Source organism: Tigriopus californicus, chromosome 12 (genome assembly GCF_007210705.1).
Source record: "Tigriopus californicus strain San Diego chromosome 12, Tcal_SD_v2.1, whole genome shotgun sequence".
In the NCBI taxonomy this organism is placed as follows: Eukaryota; Metazoa; Arthropoda; class Copepoda; order Harpacticoida; family Harpacticidae; genus Tigriopus; species Tigriopus californicus.
Genome location: NC_081451.1, coordinates 17,397,801 through 17,416,131, shown reverse-complemented (window position 1 = coordinate 17,416,131; position 18,331 = coordinate 17,397,801). Strand labels below are relative to the sequence as shown.

At 38.1% G+C, this 18,331-nt stretch overlaps 3 protein-coding genes across 3 annotated transcripts; 2 read left to right on the top strand and 1 right to left on the bottom strand.

Annotated features, from left to right (window-relative positions):
• Positions 1-840: 840 nt before the first annotated feature.
• LOC131891474 (homeobox protein 2-like) lies at positions 841-3,858 on the bottom strand. Its single transcript, XM_059241066.1, has 4 exons — positions 3,704-3,858; positions 2,600-2,678; positions 1,930-2,148; positions 841-1,476 (listed from the first exon to the last, which is right to left on the bottom strand). Exons 1-4 carry the CDS (start codon positions 3,707-3,709, stop codon positions 1,154-1,156), a joined length of 627 nt encoding a protein of 208 aa, XP_059097049.1. The 5' UTR covers positions 3,710-3,858; the 3' UTR covers positions 841-1,153.
• Positions 3,859-4,170: 312 nt separating this feature from the next.
• LOC131891476 (uncharacterized) lies at positions 4,171-5,856 on the top strand. The gene is made up of 3 exons (XM_059241068.1): positions 4,171-4,606; positions 5,420-5,542; positions 5,612-5,856. The coding sequence occupies exons 1-3, from the start codon at positions 4,401-4,403 to the stop codon at positions 5,787-5,789; spliced, it is 507 nt and encodes a 168-aa protein (XP_059097051.1). The 5' UTR covers positions 4,171-4,400; the 3' UTR covers positions 5,790-5,856.
• Positions 5,857-10,278: 4,422 nt separating this feature from the next.
• On the top strand, positions 10,279-15,881 carry LOC131892053 (uncharacterized). The gene is made up of 6 exons (XM_059241782.1): positions 10,279-10,431; positions 10,807-11,072; positions 12,239-12,470; positions 14,634-14,938; positions 15,142-15,318; positions 15,606-15,881. The coding sequence occupies exons 1-6, from the start codon at positions 10,341-10,343 to the stop codon at positions 15,825-15,827; spliced, it is 1,293 nt and encodes a 430-aa protein (XP_059097765.1). The 5' UTR covers positions 10,279-10,340; the 3' UTR covers positions 15,828-15,881.
• The last annotated feature ends 2,450 nt before the right edge of the window (positions 15,882-18,331 follow it).

The following is an 18,331-nucleotide window of genomic DNA, read 5'->3' as shown; positions in this document are numbered from 1 at the left end:
AGGCAAAACCTTTTCTCTCCCCACGTAGTGTGGGTTCAAATCCCGCCGTCGAATGTTAACGTCATAAGGGAAGAGATTTGGTGTAACAGCTTGTTAATTTTCCCTAGTAAGAGAAAGGTTCCTGATTTGATTCTCCACCTTTTTGAATGCTAACCATATCCACAGACAAAGAACCAATTTGATACTTGACAATAACAGTGCTTCTTTACTAAAATTGAACAATAAGATGCATATACTAATACCAATTTGATGTATTGCATATTTTGGCCATCTCTTTTCTAGATGTCCATATCCAGGCTAGTTTCATTCACATTTGAAATCTGATAAATTATTAAACAATGAAATTCTATTTTCAAGACTTTTTTGTCAAGAACTTGTCCAAGTCAATCGTTAATCCTGTAGCAGGATTTGAGTCTAACATGCTCCCTTCGAATATTTGAGGGCAACAAATTGAACAATGAATCAGCCCGAGAACAAAGAGAGTAGGACTCCATATTTTTTTCTAGTCCGGACTCTCGAGGACTTGAAAGTGCTAAATATTGGAATTTTTAGAATATTCTTGTAATTATTTTGCTTTCGTTTCAAAGAAAAAAAATTCTAAATTTGTGCCTTTTCCCACCTTGCACCTCGTCAACAGGACGAATTGCCTGAAAATAAATCGGTGTGTGGCTTTGATTTCCTGGTTTTTGTGACAAAAGTCATTGTTGTCCCAAAGTGCATGTGAAACTCCAACCTGGGTTATTTATCCACTGTAAGTTTTTGAAGGTATCTTTATTCCATAGGTAGAAGAATTACTCTGATTCTCACACTCAAAAAGAAGCAACATCTAAATCCATATGAAAATTCGTGAGCATTGGTTTATTTATTAATGACTCCCCACTAAATTTTGGATCATTTGGATTATGTAGATTTTTCGGACTGTCAGACTTGAAGTGCATAGGCATTAAGATCTGATACATGACAGAAAAAAAATTGAGTTTTGACCTCGGAATTGAACTTCAAGTAGATTGTATAATTCATCTTTGCATCAGACTTGATCAAGTAAAACTACACCAATGCCTCAGAAATTGAAATAAGACTCAGAGGCACAGTAATCATGATTTTCCTCCAAGTTCCAGCCTTCAATGGTTCGGAGTGAGCGTGCCACATTTATTTAACCATAATAGCTTGGATAGGCGCAAGCCCGCGATCCATCATATTGGGAACAACACTTCTTGGACCCCGGGCACTCGTTGTCGTAATAGCAGTTGTAGTTGTTCCCATTGGAATATCCAAAATCATTGCCAAACCCATTATTGTTATTGTTGTTGAAGTAGTTGTTACTTCCAGGGAGGTTGCCGTAGTATCCACCCGTATACCGTCTTCCACCGAGTTGAGAACTTTGGGGAGGAGCCTCACGTTTTCGCCGCCCATAAACGTTGTTATTACTCGAACCGAAGTAGGAGATCGGGGGACATTGGCCGGTTTTCTGATAGTCTGTAAGGTATTGATTATGATTTCAGGACCATTAGTGAATTCAAGCTTATAGGTTGTAGTACCAAACACCATAATAATGGTGGTATTATGGTAAAACAATAATAATAATAATATTTAAAAAATTGAAATATGGGGATTGAAGTTATTCAGCTGTTCATTGTTTGTAAACATTACAGCACGTACTTGGTTACAGGCCCAAGGGAATTCAAGCTTATAGGTTGTAGTACCAAACACCATAATAATGGTGGTATTATGGTAAAACAATAATAATAATATTTAAAAAATGAAATAATGGGGATTGAAGTTATTCAGCTGTTCATTGTTTGTAAACATTACAGCACGTACTTGGTTACAGGCCCAAGGGACCCTGTATCAAAATTGGAAACCCCCGTTTTGGGGCAGAAGTTCGGATTTTCGGTTTTTGCTTTAAACTTAAACGCTGCTGATACTTACACGATCCAGAGCCAGAATTGAAGTTGTTATTATTGATGTTGTTACCATAGCCTGGGTAGTTATAACTTGGATTGCCCGCATACCCTCCAGATCCGCCAACAGCAATGTAGGAACAACAACGGCGTTCCAAGTTGTATTTACAACAATAATTGGCTTTGCCCGAGTCATATTCGCAACTCTGACATCGACTGTCTCCGGAGAAGATGTCGTTAATAATTCCTTCATGGGTTGGAACATGTGACAAAAAAAAGAGACGCAATGATATGTATTAATTGTAAAACGGAACGAATGTCAGATTCTTTCTTATGTCTAGCTTGCTTTACATTTGTGTCGATTTTCAGTTTCAGTGGGCAACACTTGAAAAGAACTCTTAGCCCTTGGCGGAGGAATTTAACTTGGAGTGCTAGTACCAAATTTGCGAAGAAAGTCATTACATCGTCATGGGCATTGATAAAAAGGCTTCTAATCATTCATTTACTTTTTCCAACTTCACGCAAGATCTGTTATGCTGCAATCAGCTTCTTGCTGCTGAAGAACCCCTTGATCATTGAGAAAAACAACAACGTTTGTAAAAGAAGCCATGGGGAATACTTGTTATATTTTGAAAAACGACAATCTTGGGTCGTCTTTGGCTGATTTAGAAATCACAAACATTTTTTGTTTTCCTTACCTCCAATGAATCTTTGATCTTGTTTCTCCGCTAAAATTTGAAAGGCGGATCCAAGTAGGATCAATGCAGTGGGACAATTCTGGAACGAACGAATGTGGTCATTTCATCAATAGAGCCTGATTTTGGAACAATTGAAGTCTCTCTTTGACACGATGGAACAAGAACAAACTAAAAGGAGTCGAAATTAACTTAGTTTCTTGAATATTTAGGGGTCACGACAACATTTTGACTGTGTTTGGTCCAACACATGGCCAAGTCTTTTTCTATGGTAGACTTCCTAACCGTTACTGGGAGTGGAATGTCAACTCTTCAAGGTAGAAAACTTAGATATATTCGGGGGTTTAGCAGTTCCTAAATAAATGTAATGGATTACAGTTCATGATCAAAGTGTTCCTGAAAGAAATCTATCTAAAAAATAAATCTATCTAGTTATCTTGACCAAAATTTGCGCAAAATTAAGCGTTACACGTTACAGTTACTGTTCCTAAAAAACCATATGTCCACTCTTTCAAATGGGTTTGCTGCCTTATTATGTTCACTCACACTTCAACCTGTTTGGCAAATAAAAAATTTCGCCAAAATATGCAATACATATCGAAATATAAAAAATACAAATGACACCCTGTGGGCAAATAGAGATAAAAACTTTGAATAACTTTGCCCATACGTCATAGTTAATTATTGTTAAAGCGTTGCAACAAGAATAGTGAAAACCACGATGAATAAACAGTGGTAGTCAAAATAGTTTGTAGAGAAATAGTCATTTTTACTGATATTTCGACATTCGCTAATTTTTGACATGACTTACAAATCATAAAAACTCCAAGTTTCCTTCAAAGTTCAGAGAGAGAGACACGAAACTGTAATATATCTGATCTAAGTTCATTTTAATGTGCACTTTTGTGAGCCAAAACAATTCTTGAACATTTCAAAGAAAATGAAAGAAAAGAATTGAACGAGCTTTGTCATGAAAGTAGCAATCTACCTAAACTCCAAATTTAAGCGAACTGTTAGGGGTGCAGGAGGGTCAAATCTGCTAATCACTGGAACAATGCAGCAAGTTTTATAAGACAAGAATTGTAGCTAATGATAACTATCACTCACCACCATTGTTCTGGTATCGGTCTTGACTTCACATTGACTGAGAAGTATTCTCCAACAATCTGTTGGGTCGCTATCGGGCGGTTACGAACAGGGTACACAAATACCTACAAGGTGGTTCACCATCGTAAAGATTGGAAAACTGGATATTAAACATTGCATTTTCATTTTTCATTTGAAGTACTTTTGGCTGAATAGGTCGGATTCGAGGTCGGAATTGAAAAAGAGGTGAGGTTTCGAGAGTGAATGGGTCCAATTGCGAAAACAATTGTCCTCCGTTCAATTACATGTGTGTTATTATTCAAGCACTTGAAAAAAAAAACAATTTTAATTGACGCTATCTTTATCTTAATCTCAGTTATTGGTGATGGGTAAAGTTATCCGTCTAAGGTCGATTTCAAATCTCACTTCCTTTACACTTCCTTTAGGGTCACCCTGTTGTTGACTTTGAGGTAAAAGAACAGGCCTGAAAACCGGACGTAAACATTGATTTAGCCAATTCTCGGAAACCACAAGCTATTCACACCTTAAATGCGTCCCTAATCCGGGACAGTTCATTGACTTGATGGTTATTACGTCACTGGAAGTGATAATGATGATTCTTGTCGCGTTTCCAAAATCTCTGAGTTTTAGTCACGCTTGTAGTTAATCAATAAAAATAATCAAACAAAAACACGACACCCAAGGGAGGATTTGCGACATGTCTCCTAATTCGAGTCCAGTCAAAGCTCAGAAACCAGAAGTTGTTTTAAATCGGTGGTGTCAACAATTGAGCTCTCCTTTTCAAAAACCGTGGACCCAAACTAATATTTTGTACCATTATGTTCCCTTATTTGGGGCGATCGATTTTCACCTCTTGGCTCTAAATGTTCTAAATCCTAAGCTGTTACGAAACTTGGGAAGGAGGTGAGAATCTTATACTCTTATTTAAGTTGGGCCACCAAGAGCGGTAAATTGGCATGGCGGAATAGTCGCAATTCCTCGAAATCTGACTATCTTCTACTACTCCAAAAAATAATAACAGAATAATTGGATATGTAGTAGTTGCAATGTTTTGCAATTTCGGGGCATATCAAAATTCAAGTGGTTTTGGTCAAAATTTATCCCAAATTAACATTTTCGCCTCCAGAAATGTCATATTCGACTTTTTCTGGTTAACATGTTTCACCAATTCAATATCTTATTCATTCTTGGCTTAATTGTTAGAACTTTGTTGCTTTTTGAGGAGCCACAATGTCTTGTACCTTTTTGCCCTGGGAAATTTACCCTGTCTATAATATTGAATTTTTGTGTGTTCTTGTGGAACTTTGGGTTTTAGCGGAAGCGCATAAAAGAAAAGCCTCACCCCTCCATGATTTGAACTACTTCATGGCTAGAATTGTCTCAAGTGGAGCAAATGACCAAATGATGATGAAATAGAGTTTAGGCTTGGCAATAATGTATTTGATAGCGGTTAATAAGTCCTCAAGAAAATAATCAAAGGCTATATATATATGGTTCATGGTTTTGACACCGTATTGCTTTTAGAGCTTAATATTGAAAGCTAATTACTCAAAGCAATGAACTAATTTCAAAAAGATGACACATTTCATGCAAACATGGCTAAGGTTAGCTGGGCACCTTGTCCATGCTATTGCTGCATTGAATCAGGTCAGCTGCTTATTATGGCGGGAGTTTGAATTACACAATTTATCCTAAAGTGAGACTCATGTTTTGCAGTATTGGGCTAAATGTTGATTGCACCAACCTATTCTTGGCCGGTTCCATTGCCGGTGGAACCTTACATCTTTACAATCGGCGACACATGGGCGGACTCACCTTGAGTCACAGAGCCATGTACAGGTAAGGCCATTGCAATCTTTATCGCATACTGTAAAAATGACAGCCGCTCATCATTGCTTAATTTTTCAGCACGTATTTGGGATCCTTGTCAGTGTTAGGTTCGGTTTTGTTATGGGCCATAGGATCGAGGGTGGTTCCTGGCAATCCCTTATTTCGTACCCTCCTGGCGGTGGGATCCGCATGGAGTATGTTAAAAGTAAAACTCTCCTTTTTGGACCATTTGGACGCGGGTGCCAAACAGCGTTGATCCGTTTCAATAAGTGTTTACTTCATGTAGCTTTTCTGAAATCCAATCTTGACATGTTCCTTACCAATTCATGAAAACAACGTTCAATTATTCGGAACTGTTTCAAGTTCCAGGTGTTCCCTGGGAATAAAACGTGTTATAAAATCTTAGAGATGAGACATGATGGTCCGGGAATGGTGTATATTTGTAATATATGTTACATTCAGATACGTGAGCTGACCAAAAATAGGCATCAAAACCAGAGATGTTATCAAAGTCAATTTTTCAACAACATCTTTAAGAATACTTTGCCCAGTTGGGTTTGACTTAGTTCAGTAGGCTTGCAAATTATCAAACGGATCCAAAAATGTTTTATTGTCAATACGTGTAGGTTGGTGTATGACGATTATTTATTTGCGTACACAGACATCAGGAATATGTATGAGAGCAAAATGTAAGAGTGAAAAAATGTATGTGAAAGATCCGCTCCATCGACATCTTTGTTTGAGTAAACAATATCTAGTGGATACAATCTAGTACGATGTTCATAAGATTCTGAAAAAGATATTGTTAGGTTTTTATTATGCCAGTCGGAAGTAAGGGGTAAAATGAGCAAGACAGATGTACAAGTCCACGATTTTGAAAGGGAACAAATCGAACAACATCGTTTCTAGATCGGTTGAGACAAGTGACACACAGTATAATGTGCTTCGAAATATGATGATTTTACAGAGGAATCAGATACATGCGTTAGCTAAGAAATAGATTTTTACTAATTAATAAACATCAGTTTTTCTACAAGTCAATAGATATATTTTTTATTACTAAATGACTATATTTTATATTCATAATTAGTTAATCATCGTTAGTTCATAATTAGATTTATTGATTGGTTAACAGGTTTCACTGTAAAACTAGCAAAAAATTTTGAATCGTTTTTGCTCTCCACTTTGGAAGAAATCCCCCAAAATTGATGGACTACAATTTTTTTGACACTCACGCCAAGTTTTAGAAAAAAATTGAGCGTACATACGCTGGCTGGGTCATGAAAAATGTTCGGTGCTAACACACTGCATTTAGCCAAAAAAGCTGTTGGAGGTAATTTCGATCAACACCTTGAAATTCTTCACCTTCAAATTCATGATTGATTTTGACTTCAAAATACGTAGAAGCTTTCTACGACAAATGAATGCATTGTTAGCCAAAAAAGCAAATGAAAGAAAGAATTATTTGTTAGTCGCATAGTGATATTACTACTAATACTTTTTCCGTTCTTGAAAGCACAACAACACAAATCGATTAGACGTCTCCTAGCTCCTACTGACTAAACATATCGTTGACCAGAGATATTTACTTTTTGTCTTTGTATTCCTATCTCTCGTCTTGTGCTCGTTGATTTTACAATCGAGTATTTCAGTGACATGATAACAAGAACCCGAAGCTCTGGCCTGTTTCCGCCCATGATTTTTTTTTTTTGGTTTGTTTTTTCACGGGCTTTTCTAACCGCTACAGGGAATGCAATCCCCAGTGCAAATATAATGAAAGGATATAAGTTGTCTTTTTATTACCTTTCAGTCTCTATATGATATTTGGTCTACCAACGAATTTGAAATGGCAGACCGAGCTAGTCCTTGAATGTAGGGTTGATCAGGAATGCTATCTAAAAATTGGTCCAAGTCTGACTTGAAAGATGCTACCGGATCAACAAGGCCTACGTATTCCCTACGAATATCAGAGGGAAGCAAATTAAACAATGAAGAAGAGAAGTGGACTTCATTGCTCGATCGAACTAGCCTGGATTCTCGAGGGCTTGAAGGTGCTCTCAAAATGCACATTAAGCCTCTACGGTCACTAGAATTGACCCTAAATCCTGGGTTGGGACAAAGCTCATGGATGCTTTTGAAGACGTACAATACCAGATACCTTTCGTACCTTCTCTGAACACTGTAGAGTCCCAACTTTTTTAGCCTCTCCCAATACGAGAGCTCTCTCATTCCTGTGATGTTCCTAGTGAAACATATTTGGACTTGTTCGACCTTTTACAAACCTGCTGAACTCATTGGAGCCCAAATGGGCTTAACAATTTGCTTCCTATCTTGAATGAAGCTTCTTATCCAACTGAGAACGTTGCCTTGGATCCAAATGTCATGAAGTTTATTCAACAGAAGGCCATGATCTTCTTTATCAAAGGCCTAGGCAAAATCAAGATAGACAACATCTACTTACTCTTGTCTTTCCAGTCCCTCAATGACTTGCTCTAAGTGCTCAATCAGTTGGGTTAACGGGGCAAAATGTGCTCGGAACCCGTGCTGGCTAGGAGGAAGGACTTCATTGACTTCAAAAATTTCAACAAATTTGGACTTCATGATATTCTCAAACACCTTCGCAATATTCGAAGTGAGAGAAATCGGCCTATAGTTCCTGGGGAGCGACATATCTCCCCCTTGAAAAATTGGAATAAATTAGGAACTAGAAATACTACCGTACAAATCAGAGAGAAAGTACTAAAGCTATATATAAACGAGCAATAAACTTATTAGGTTTTAAAGTAATTACGTCTTACCAAAGAGCCGTGAAAAACCAAACCTAATTGAGTGAATGAATGGCAATTCCCATTCATTCACCCACACACAAACATCACGAAAACTAGACGTGCACAGCAACCAAGGAGCAATAGAGGAAGTCACACCTTGGTTCGAAATTCCAGGGAGATAAGAACAGCAGCAAACTAAAATGAGACTGTTCAGAGCGAGCTCCAAAACAGGAATGAACCTCGACAATTCAATTTTTCAAGGCTTTTGCCGTCAAATAATTGCAAGGGTTATGGTAAGGCTCTTGAGCACTCGCTAAACCCAAATCCCTGTTAGGTCTGACAAAGAAGAGAAGCTATGTTGACCCACCGACAACTACAATTTTACAATCTCGGCGAAATAGATGCAATCTTGGTGAAATCAAATTGCTTTTATGAAATTGATTGGCAAAACAATTTCATCAAAGCTCGTGTAGGTGCTGGAACCTGATGGGGTCAAAACTTCAAGTGTCATCCAATCTTTACTAGAGTTTTTACAGCATAATTTTGACCGTCTCTCCTGAATTTCCCAATCCATATCTTGGGCTTGCATGTGGTCAAATTATATTTTAACGGACCCTTTCAGATAAAGTGAACAGGGGGCGTGTTTGAACAAAGACCAAAATTCATATTGGTTAAGTGAAGCAGAATGTAAATCATATTGCTTTTTGTAGAACGGCGCAAGAAAGTTCTTCTTCCGGACATTTTCTTTTTAGAATTTAGTATTCACCTTAGCCATTAACGCTTAAAACATTTGTACTTCTACTTGGGGTTAAGGGACAATTTAACTTCCATAATATTTTGAGATCCGTTAATCACGGGATTTTTCCTTTTCGTATGGTAATATAGCTCTTTGATGTGATTTTAGTTGGTGAAAACGCACATGTATTTGGCCAAACGAACGAATGCAAGTCAAAGAAAGACTTTTGTTACTTTTTGTGAAACGGAACAGCTTAACATAAAAAAAACAACTTTCGATTGCTAAAGTGTGACCAAGATGTATGAATGAAAAAAATATCTTTCAAAAGGGGGAAAACCAAGCAAAATTAATGGATCGGTTTAAAAAAATTGACATATCTTAGACAATTCAGACTTTGAAAAAGACATTCTGTGTATGTTGTTAAGATAGAATCGGGATTGACTCCTTTAAGTTGCTGTTGTCTGATAATATCAGTACAAGTTTTGGGAGGTCACTGGGGTACTTTTCAATACAATAGCGGAACTAAAAACAAGATACAATGCCCAATATTAGACAAAAAACCTGTTACAGATTGAAAAAAGTCTTTTGCAAAAATGGAAAATTTAAATTCAAGAAAATGAAGTCATAAAACAACCTTATTCGCCTAAAGCGTATTTTTCAACATGTTGATGAGTAATACTGGCAGTTGATTAAATTACAATGCTATAGCACTATTCCTTTCGATTAATGAAGTGATTGGAACCCTGATTTAATCCCTTAGCAAAGAACTATTCAGCCTCAAAAGTCAAAAGGCCTCTCAAAATTTGATGGTGTCGTCATCTTCCTTCCCTGCTTGAATGTCCCAATATCAAAAATGATTGTGTTCTGTGTTTGAATATGCTGAATCGAGTCGTGTCAAGACTATCGCAAAAAAAAACAAAATTTAAAAGTATCTTCTGACATCTACTTTCAATTCAAAAAATATCTATTTCTGCACACACTGCAATGCAAATAGTATGGGAAGAGCTCATCAGAACACTCAAGGTAACATTGCTTTTTGTTTGTTCACAAGCGTGAAAATATGTTATAGCTTTTATTTTTCAGTCTCGAGTCCTCTTTTGGCACATATTTAAGACCTTCTTTCAGCATTCTTTTTGTTGATTAGTTTTTGCAACGACTGGGCTCGACTTGATATGAGGTAGTTAGCTCAATAAAAGTTGTATAGCAAACATGCGGGCTCTTACAAACTCATATCTTATCAAAGAAATAATTAAGTCCCACTTATTTGATTGAGTAGTACGTTAGTTGCTCACATCTTTCCACCATGGGCACTGTGATAAATGTCACCTTGCTTTTCTTGGCAGTGTTTCTGTCACCCGCTCTCTGGATCAGATACAGGACCCTGCCCGTCTTCGGTAAGACACCAGACCAAATTGCTCTGGCAATGAGATACCCCCACGTGGTTTCGTGAGCACTTATTTTGAATTGCGACTGGGTAAAAAAAATCACTTTTTCAATAGAAGATGCCTTTACATTCTTCCAAATCAAGGCCAAAATGTAACTGAATACGTCTTTCACGCGGTCACAGGAGGTAGATCAAGTAAGATATGATCAAGACTATTTTTGAGACACTTGGTGACCATCTTAAAATCTCTCAACATGGAATCTCATGGTGGAAGGCCAAATACAACGTTAGGAATTTACCCTCTTCAACAAACTTTGTGCAATGCATTAAGATAAAGCCATTTTTCGGCAAACTTGACCTCTTTGATACCAAAACTCCTTTCTAGAACAAACCGAACCATGGTTCCATTTGTCAAATGTATGGACAGAGTCCGAGTTGGACAGCCTTCAAGACTTGGTTCGCTCCCAAAAGGTGCTGAAAACTGCGGCCGAGGACTTCACCAATGCTGTCGTGCTCATTGACCAGCCTCTAACTCCAGAAGGATTGTGTCCGCATCGATTCCTTGTGGAGAGAAATGGCCGATGTGTGTTTCCCAGTCGTGTGGACATGGCATCCCATTATATGTTCACTGGAGGCCGTTATGGAGCCAAGGTAAGCATTCTGCAATTATTGTGCACTAGTTTTCGGCCTGTAGAGAGCCTTTTATGAGTGCTAATTGATTTTTGTTTTGACATGTGATCACATACATAATGTTTGACGGAAATAGCCAAAACAATGTTTTGACGATTCTTTGGCTCACAAAAAACTTTTGAGAAACAGCTTTGATTTTATTGCTTTGTGGAATTTTAGCCCACGTTAAAAGCTCACGTGCAGACAAAATTACAAATCTAAAGTTTCAAAATACCAATGAATGACAATGGGAAACTCACTTAGTTATCACTTATAGATTTGGGCTTTTATGAGGCTACATTGATTATTCTGCAATTTGCAATGAGTGTTGAACGAAGTGGCTTTTTGATCGTTCCAAAATAATATAAAAAATTTTGAGATTATGCAAGAAGGCCAGAGAAAATATTAAGTCGCTTACTGACTCTGTACAAATTGATTGCTCAACGAATTTGATCTAGCCGTGTTTTTGCCGTTTGCAATATTTATGAACCATTAAATGTTTTGGAGCACGACTATTGACATTCTTAGTTGTATTTAAAGTTGAAGATTCTTATTTTTCCTCTAACGTTGTCAAACTATTTAAAGTCAGACATGTGGTTTCAGGTGACAAAACATTGTATTTTAAAACATCACGTTTTTTTCAAATGTCTGGTTATTTGTTTTTGAAATTCGTTTTAACCTTGGACTTTGCATAATTGCAAAAAAAAAAGTATCGCGATTAGACAACTGTTTCTCTACGTTTTCTCGGTAGAAATCTTAGATTTCGATTTCTTGGCTTGAAGTCTGGATAAACAAAATATACGCAATTCATAGATATGTTAACTTTCTGACGTGTTATAAGGGATTTCATAACCGATATCGGGCCATGATTGAAGCTAGTTAATTAGCATTTTCAATCTGCACGACAAATTATTAACGAAAATCCCTGATCAAACTTATATTCAAGGGTGAGCTAGATCAGCCAACACTAATTCGTTGGTCGATCAAATAATATATATAAATAAATGAATAAATTTCGCGCCTTGAACGGCTGGGTTTCCAATCCCAGCAGCGGTATGGAAGTCCGCAAAAAACGAAAAAAAAAAATCTTGTGTTTGAGATTGAGTGATTCACTCATAACTCATCACTCATTGTTGTGCTGTTTGTAGGAGAAATTCACGCAGATGGTGAACAACATCCAAACATTTCAAAACCACATTTTTGGTGATGATCTGAAGCGCCCTGAACTGAAGTCCCTTTTCGAATCCAAGGACTACTTGCACGCGGCTAAGACGGTGTGCGGGCCCAATTATCCCGTGATTGACCGTGTTCAAGTGAACGTGGTCATGATGCTGCCCGGACAAGACCTTCCGATGCATTACGACTTGCCCTGGTTTAAGAGTAAGTACTGTCAGTACAAGACGAAGAACGGACCTGTTTTCATGTAATTGCAATTAATAGTAGATAAACTCCGAGTAATTGCGAATTGTGTAACTCATTACATTTGGACCTGTGTAGTTGAGGTTTTTCAATGACGCATCACAATCAATTTATCATCCGCATGACTCACTTTCACACACCAACTTATGAATAATTCTTAGATATACATCGTTGTACAGAAAAAAGAATGTTTTCTTTTGAACAAGTTTCTGCCGTTTTTTGTAGCCTCTGGACAAATGTATCCCATCAAATTTTTATGTCTTTGGCGAACCCCTGATGCTAAATTAACATATGCTTGGGGATGCATTTTCTTATAGAGATCAATGCAGAAAAAGACATCTACAAGGGCACGAACTGTCCCTATGGGAATGTCCACATGTTGACTTCACAACAAGCGTTCGATTTGACCTTGGTTGTCTCGTTTTTGGGCAATCATTGGATGTACCAAGTCCGTGATAACGTCTGATTATGTTTGGTTAGAAAACTCTCTTTGGACACTAAGAAGACATAAAGTCTTCATAAAGTCCAAGAATTCTAAAATTTGAATTCTTTTTTTTAATGGTCACCTTGATTTATTGGTTGGATTTGCCCTGGTTGTGAAGTGCTATGACAAGTTTTCGAACCGTTTTCCTATCATATTTTCCAGATTGTTTCAAAACTTCATAGCAAACCAGGCTAGTTTATCCCTCAAGGAATTGGAAACAAAAAGGTTACCCAAAGTTTGAATGCGTGAGTTCCAATTGACAAACGACGTATTCGCCTTTGAACTTTGTGCTATCCCTGTAATTGTGACTGCACAAGTTTGAAAAGAAAGTGATTGTTATTACCATTGATTACATTCATTTCATGGCAATTTATTTGTGGTTATAATCAATGATAATTCTTAACTAGGTCTGACAAAGAACGCACTGTTGAATTACCTCACTGTGGATTTAGATCCGCCTGATTCCTCAGATTTTTGCTCAAATAGCACTCTTGTAACTTTTTCTATAAACTGAAATAAAATACATTATTAGTGGCGTTATATATGATGGATTATGTAGAAACAGAAACAAACTTGAGCCATATAGTACTAGGTGGCGCACTAAGAACATTTTTTGCGACTTCAAAAAGCATTAAAAACTAGACTGCCAATGAAAAACTTTGTGAAATCCCTAGAGATCTTAATGATAGATAGCTGTAACATCGATTTTCGTCTTGAAGAGGGGTAAAAAAGACAAATAATGCAGTTCGAACCAAAAGGCTAGGTTCAAAAACAAGTTACTTACATCGCAATTGATATGAAAATTACAAACAAATATTTTGTTTTGTTTGGGTTATAACATTTTTCTCGTACTATATTTCGAAAAACGTTGTAAAAGGTCTTAAATCTTTCTTATATTTGGAGAGAAAACATATCTAGAAGTTCGTAAGAGTATGCAATTTTTTGAAAAATATGACAAAAAGCGTGAAAAAGGGTGAAACGTTTGAAAAGAAAAATTGCTAAAAAAGCCTTTTAATCCGTCACTTGCTCATGACAAAATGTCACGTTTATCTTACAATTGGATGCGAAAGGCATCTGAAATCATTAATAGAAACTCGCTTAATTGCCAACACAAAAACATTTTGATATTGCATACACCGGTTATTAGTCTTGAAAGGGTTTCTAAACGGGGCATCAGTTAGCGCCGATGCCATCCTAGTAACTAATGCCAAGCTGTTAGGCCAAATAAACGATTGGCTTCAAATACTTTTTGTTCAAATTTAAAAATACACCTTTTAACTTTGCAAGGAACGAATTCACAAAAACACCCTTGTTCATCAAAGATTCACGATTTGGAATTTTTTTGTACTATCATTTTTTTTTGTCTTCTAAGAACGTTCTCAAGCAAAGAAGATTTTCTGGGTTTCTGGGTAATTGACCCAGAGCATAGATTTCTAGACACTGGATGTCGGACGACCGACCACTCGGCTGGTAAAACAGTACAATGGATGGTCTCCTGGGAATTGATTACAAACCGGTTTATTGTACTGTTTAGCCAACCGAGTGGTCGGTCGTCCGACATCCAGCGTCTAGAAATCTATGCCCAGAGCCACGTGAGTGAGCAACCAAAAATTTTCATCATCAACCGTTTAACATTCCAGATGGTGCTAATCGCTTTAATCTTCCTCAATGGCTGCTTTTGGCCATGGCGGGATCGGGTTTGTGGGCGGATCAGGCCATGCCCCAAGTCCAGGGTGTGGCTTATCTTCACTTGAATGAGACGATCAACGGAGGCTCCTTTTTCTTGTACCCGGATGGACCCGGAGGTCCCGTGACCTCGTTTCCATCCAATGCCAACACTGGATCCGTCTTGGATGGGATCAAGGTCATTCATGGGGTCAACCGATTCATGCCTGGTCGAGTGGCGCCCAATATTGGCAAGCGGGTGGCCAAATTAGTATTGGATGTACGTAAGCCAAGTCCCAAGGACAGTTTAATCAATACAGTGATGGCTAAAGGGTTGTAATTACAATGAGGTAGTAGGTAGATGGTAAGGAAGTAGACTTGTGCGGTAATTCCACACCTCTTCTTTATTGACTATTGTTTGGGGGGGATGATATTGTACTAGATACTCGCTTGTATTCTATATGAACACAACTTTTATGGCAGGAAGGCTCTCAAGACACTTGGACCCTGGTGAATGAGGACCAAGAGGTCCTTGGAAAATACAACATGAATGAGCTACGTATCACGTTGGTGTGGCGATCTCTCTGTTTTGAGTCGGAAGAACAGCGCTCCCAATGGAATCCCAAGAGTTCCACTTTTGCCGCCGAAGATGCTCTTCAGGTAGAACAAACACACTTCTAACCCAATTATTTTGCTGCTTTTTTGTAATGGCTCAATAGAAGAGAGTGCTTATAGCACAATGTACCAATTCTCTTTTTTAATATTCTCTTGCATAACTCTTCAACGGCAATTTTTGCTCTTTCAAATTTTGCTAATGATTCTGCCACGCCCTGGTTTGAAAACAATGTCCCACCTTTCAAGAGCTCTTCATTTAACCCAACAGTTTTACGGTTACTTTTCTTTCAAATGGTCGTTATTCACACAAAAAAAAATGGTGTCCATTTCAGGCCTTGGAGAAAGATCTGAGGAAACGTAACGTATTGGCCCAAGACCAAGCTCGGCCTGAGATGCTTGATTTTGCTCTTATGCTGATAAAAGAGTACATCAAATACCCCATCGACAACTTTGAGAATGCCTGGTTTCCGTTGAACTATTGCGTCTTGCCAAATGCCACCACCAACAAGTTTTTGAAGAACATCTTTGAGATGTTTGTGCAAGCATTTTGTTAATCGCTAAATCTTTTCCTAGATAGCTCTAATAAAATCGCCTCATTCAGAAGACAAGCGTCTTAATCCTGAACTTGTATCAAGATCAAGATCTTCAAAGACTCCAACTCAAGTACTTTCTTTTGGTACTAATATGCAGTATTCGGTGAAAAAAAAAATTTCATGAATGCTTTATGGTGCATGTCCTACTTACGGAAAGAACAAGTGTTTCTTCCAGCGTTTTGTTCTGGCGACAGTGGGAATGAAAATTACAAACATTTTTTTTTCCAATCAACATCAGTAATCTCCTCGAGAAATAATCTTTCCAGAAAACTAAAAGTCTGATCCTCCTGGTTTTAACCCAACCTGTGTTCTCTTGGTTTTGATTCCTGAATTTTCCATGCGATAATCTCAAGGGGTTGCCACATTCGTGTCTTGAGACCTCAACATGGAAATCCAGTTAACCAGACTTCAAGGAAGCTCTTTCACTTTCGAGGAGTCTAGGTCCCCTATGTTGGTGGATAAGGCTTCTAGCATTGGCCCACTTCAACCCCAAACTAAATCATTCAAAACCAAATTTTGGTGTGCTCTTAATCAGGGCTTGTGTAACACGTTACTTTTTGAGTAACGCTGCCGGTAACGCGTTACTTTTCTGAAAAAGTAATGGTAAACGGAACGGAACGGGTCTTTTGCCCTGCCGTTACCGTTACTTTTTTCTTTAATAAACGAGGGAAAGAAAAATACGTAAAAGTTTCCTATTTTTAAATTCCGTCACAAATGCAATGATGGGATCAAAAAAAAATCACCAGAGTCATTTGTTTCAAGTCATATTTACTAAACGTTACAAATTGCATAAATTTTTTCTCAGTTTTAGGCCTCTTTTCTACAAAAGTAACGGACAACGGTAACGCGTTACTTTTATTCGGTAACGGTTCAAGCACTGTTGATTTTTGCCACGTACATTTTGAAGTTAATTGACAGGGGTCTCTTATTTTCAATGTCAGACAACCCAAATTAAATAGGGAAGAGGCACGATAGATTGCTAAATAAACCCGTCGTAGCATGCCGTGAAAGCAATTTCTTTTCCGGGCATTTAGTGACCTGCGTCACTAATTATGGATAAGATTGTAATAGAATTAGCCAAAAACAACATAAACGCATTGTAATGGTGCGTCTACACGACAAATAATTCGGCAAATAATTAGCTATTTGACAAACATTGTTTGCCATTTCACAAGTTTTTCACAAACATTTCTCGATTTGAACATGTTTAAAGATTGTTTGCCAAAGAGCAAATATTTCATGGACGACAGCATCCTCCCCAGCCATTCCAAACAAAGTCTCCATTTTCAGTAATTATGGAACTTGACTCATTCGATCCATGATGGTTTATAACAAAGAAGAATGTATTGATAGTGGTTCATTTTGACGCAGGATAACCCCAACTTAGAGTATGAAGGGGCCTGGAATTGTCAATCAATGTTCAAAGTCATCAGATGTCATCCCATCCCCTCTTAATTCAGTAGTCACACTTCCATCTCCTATTGAGGATTGAATGATGACAGATCGATCTAGATCAACCAACCGACATAACACCTATCTCCGGAATCCGGATTCATCTCCTCCTGTCCAGACAATGAAAGTGTCGACCCCAGTAAACCCACCCACCCTGGGCCTGACCTCGAGCTCAGCCCGGTCATGGACCCGGCCCCTTCTTTTACATCCGTCTGTGAGCATGACTTGAGCGAGACAATCCAAAGCTAGATGGATGGATGGATGGATGATGGATTCCTTGACCTCGTCCAAAGAAGACTGATCCGATTCAAGTTGGATCAGATCATCAGAGATAACGGAATCATCGGCCATACCTGGAGGTTCTTGGCCAGTTATTAGTCAGCCCCGGCGCCGACACACACGCCCATGATCGGTCCTCGACGTACACCCTTGAGACCCCAGCCTCCAACCAGCCAGCCACTTTGGCTGCTCTTTCGTCCATTTCCCGCCCGCCAATTTTAGCCATGAAAGCCAGATCAGTCGGATCTCCACGGATCGAGTACCCACTCACTGACTCATTACTTTAAAGCTGCCCATGACCATCACCTTCCCCGTGAAATGCCGTCTGTTCTTGTGGGCGGGTCCTTATTGGTTCTTTAAAACTGAACTCTTTTTAGTCAATGCCATCTGTTAATATTATGATAAAAATATCCAAATGTCTTAATCTATTTAATGCTCTTACTATATTTATATGTTTAACGTTTCGGACATGACCTTTGGACTATATATCGTTGTCATATTTCGACCCGTACTCGGCTATTAAATAGTTTATGATACTCTTGGAGAACTTTGTTGTCCATTTATTCACGATTTTAATGAGTTGGAAAATTGGTCGGGTTTTCGTTTCCAAACAATTGGGTTATGATTTATAGTCAAAATGAATGTCGAAAATCTTTCGAAAAGCGAAAATGTTATTAAAATTGCATCATCAGGTGGCTTATGGTACAGTTCATAGAACGGGCAAAACATGCCTC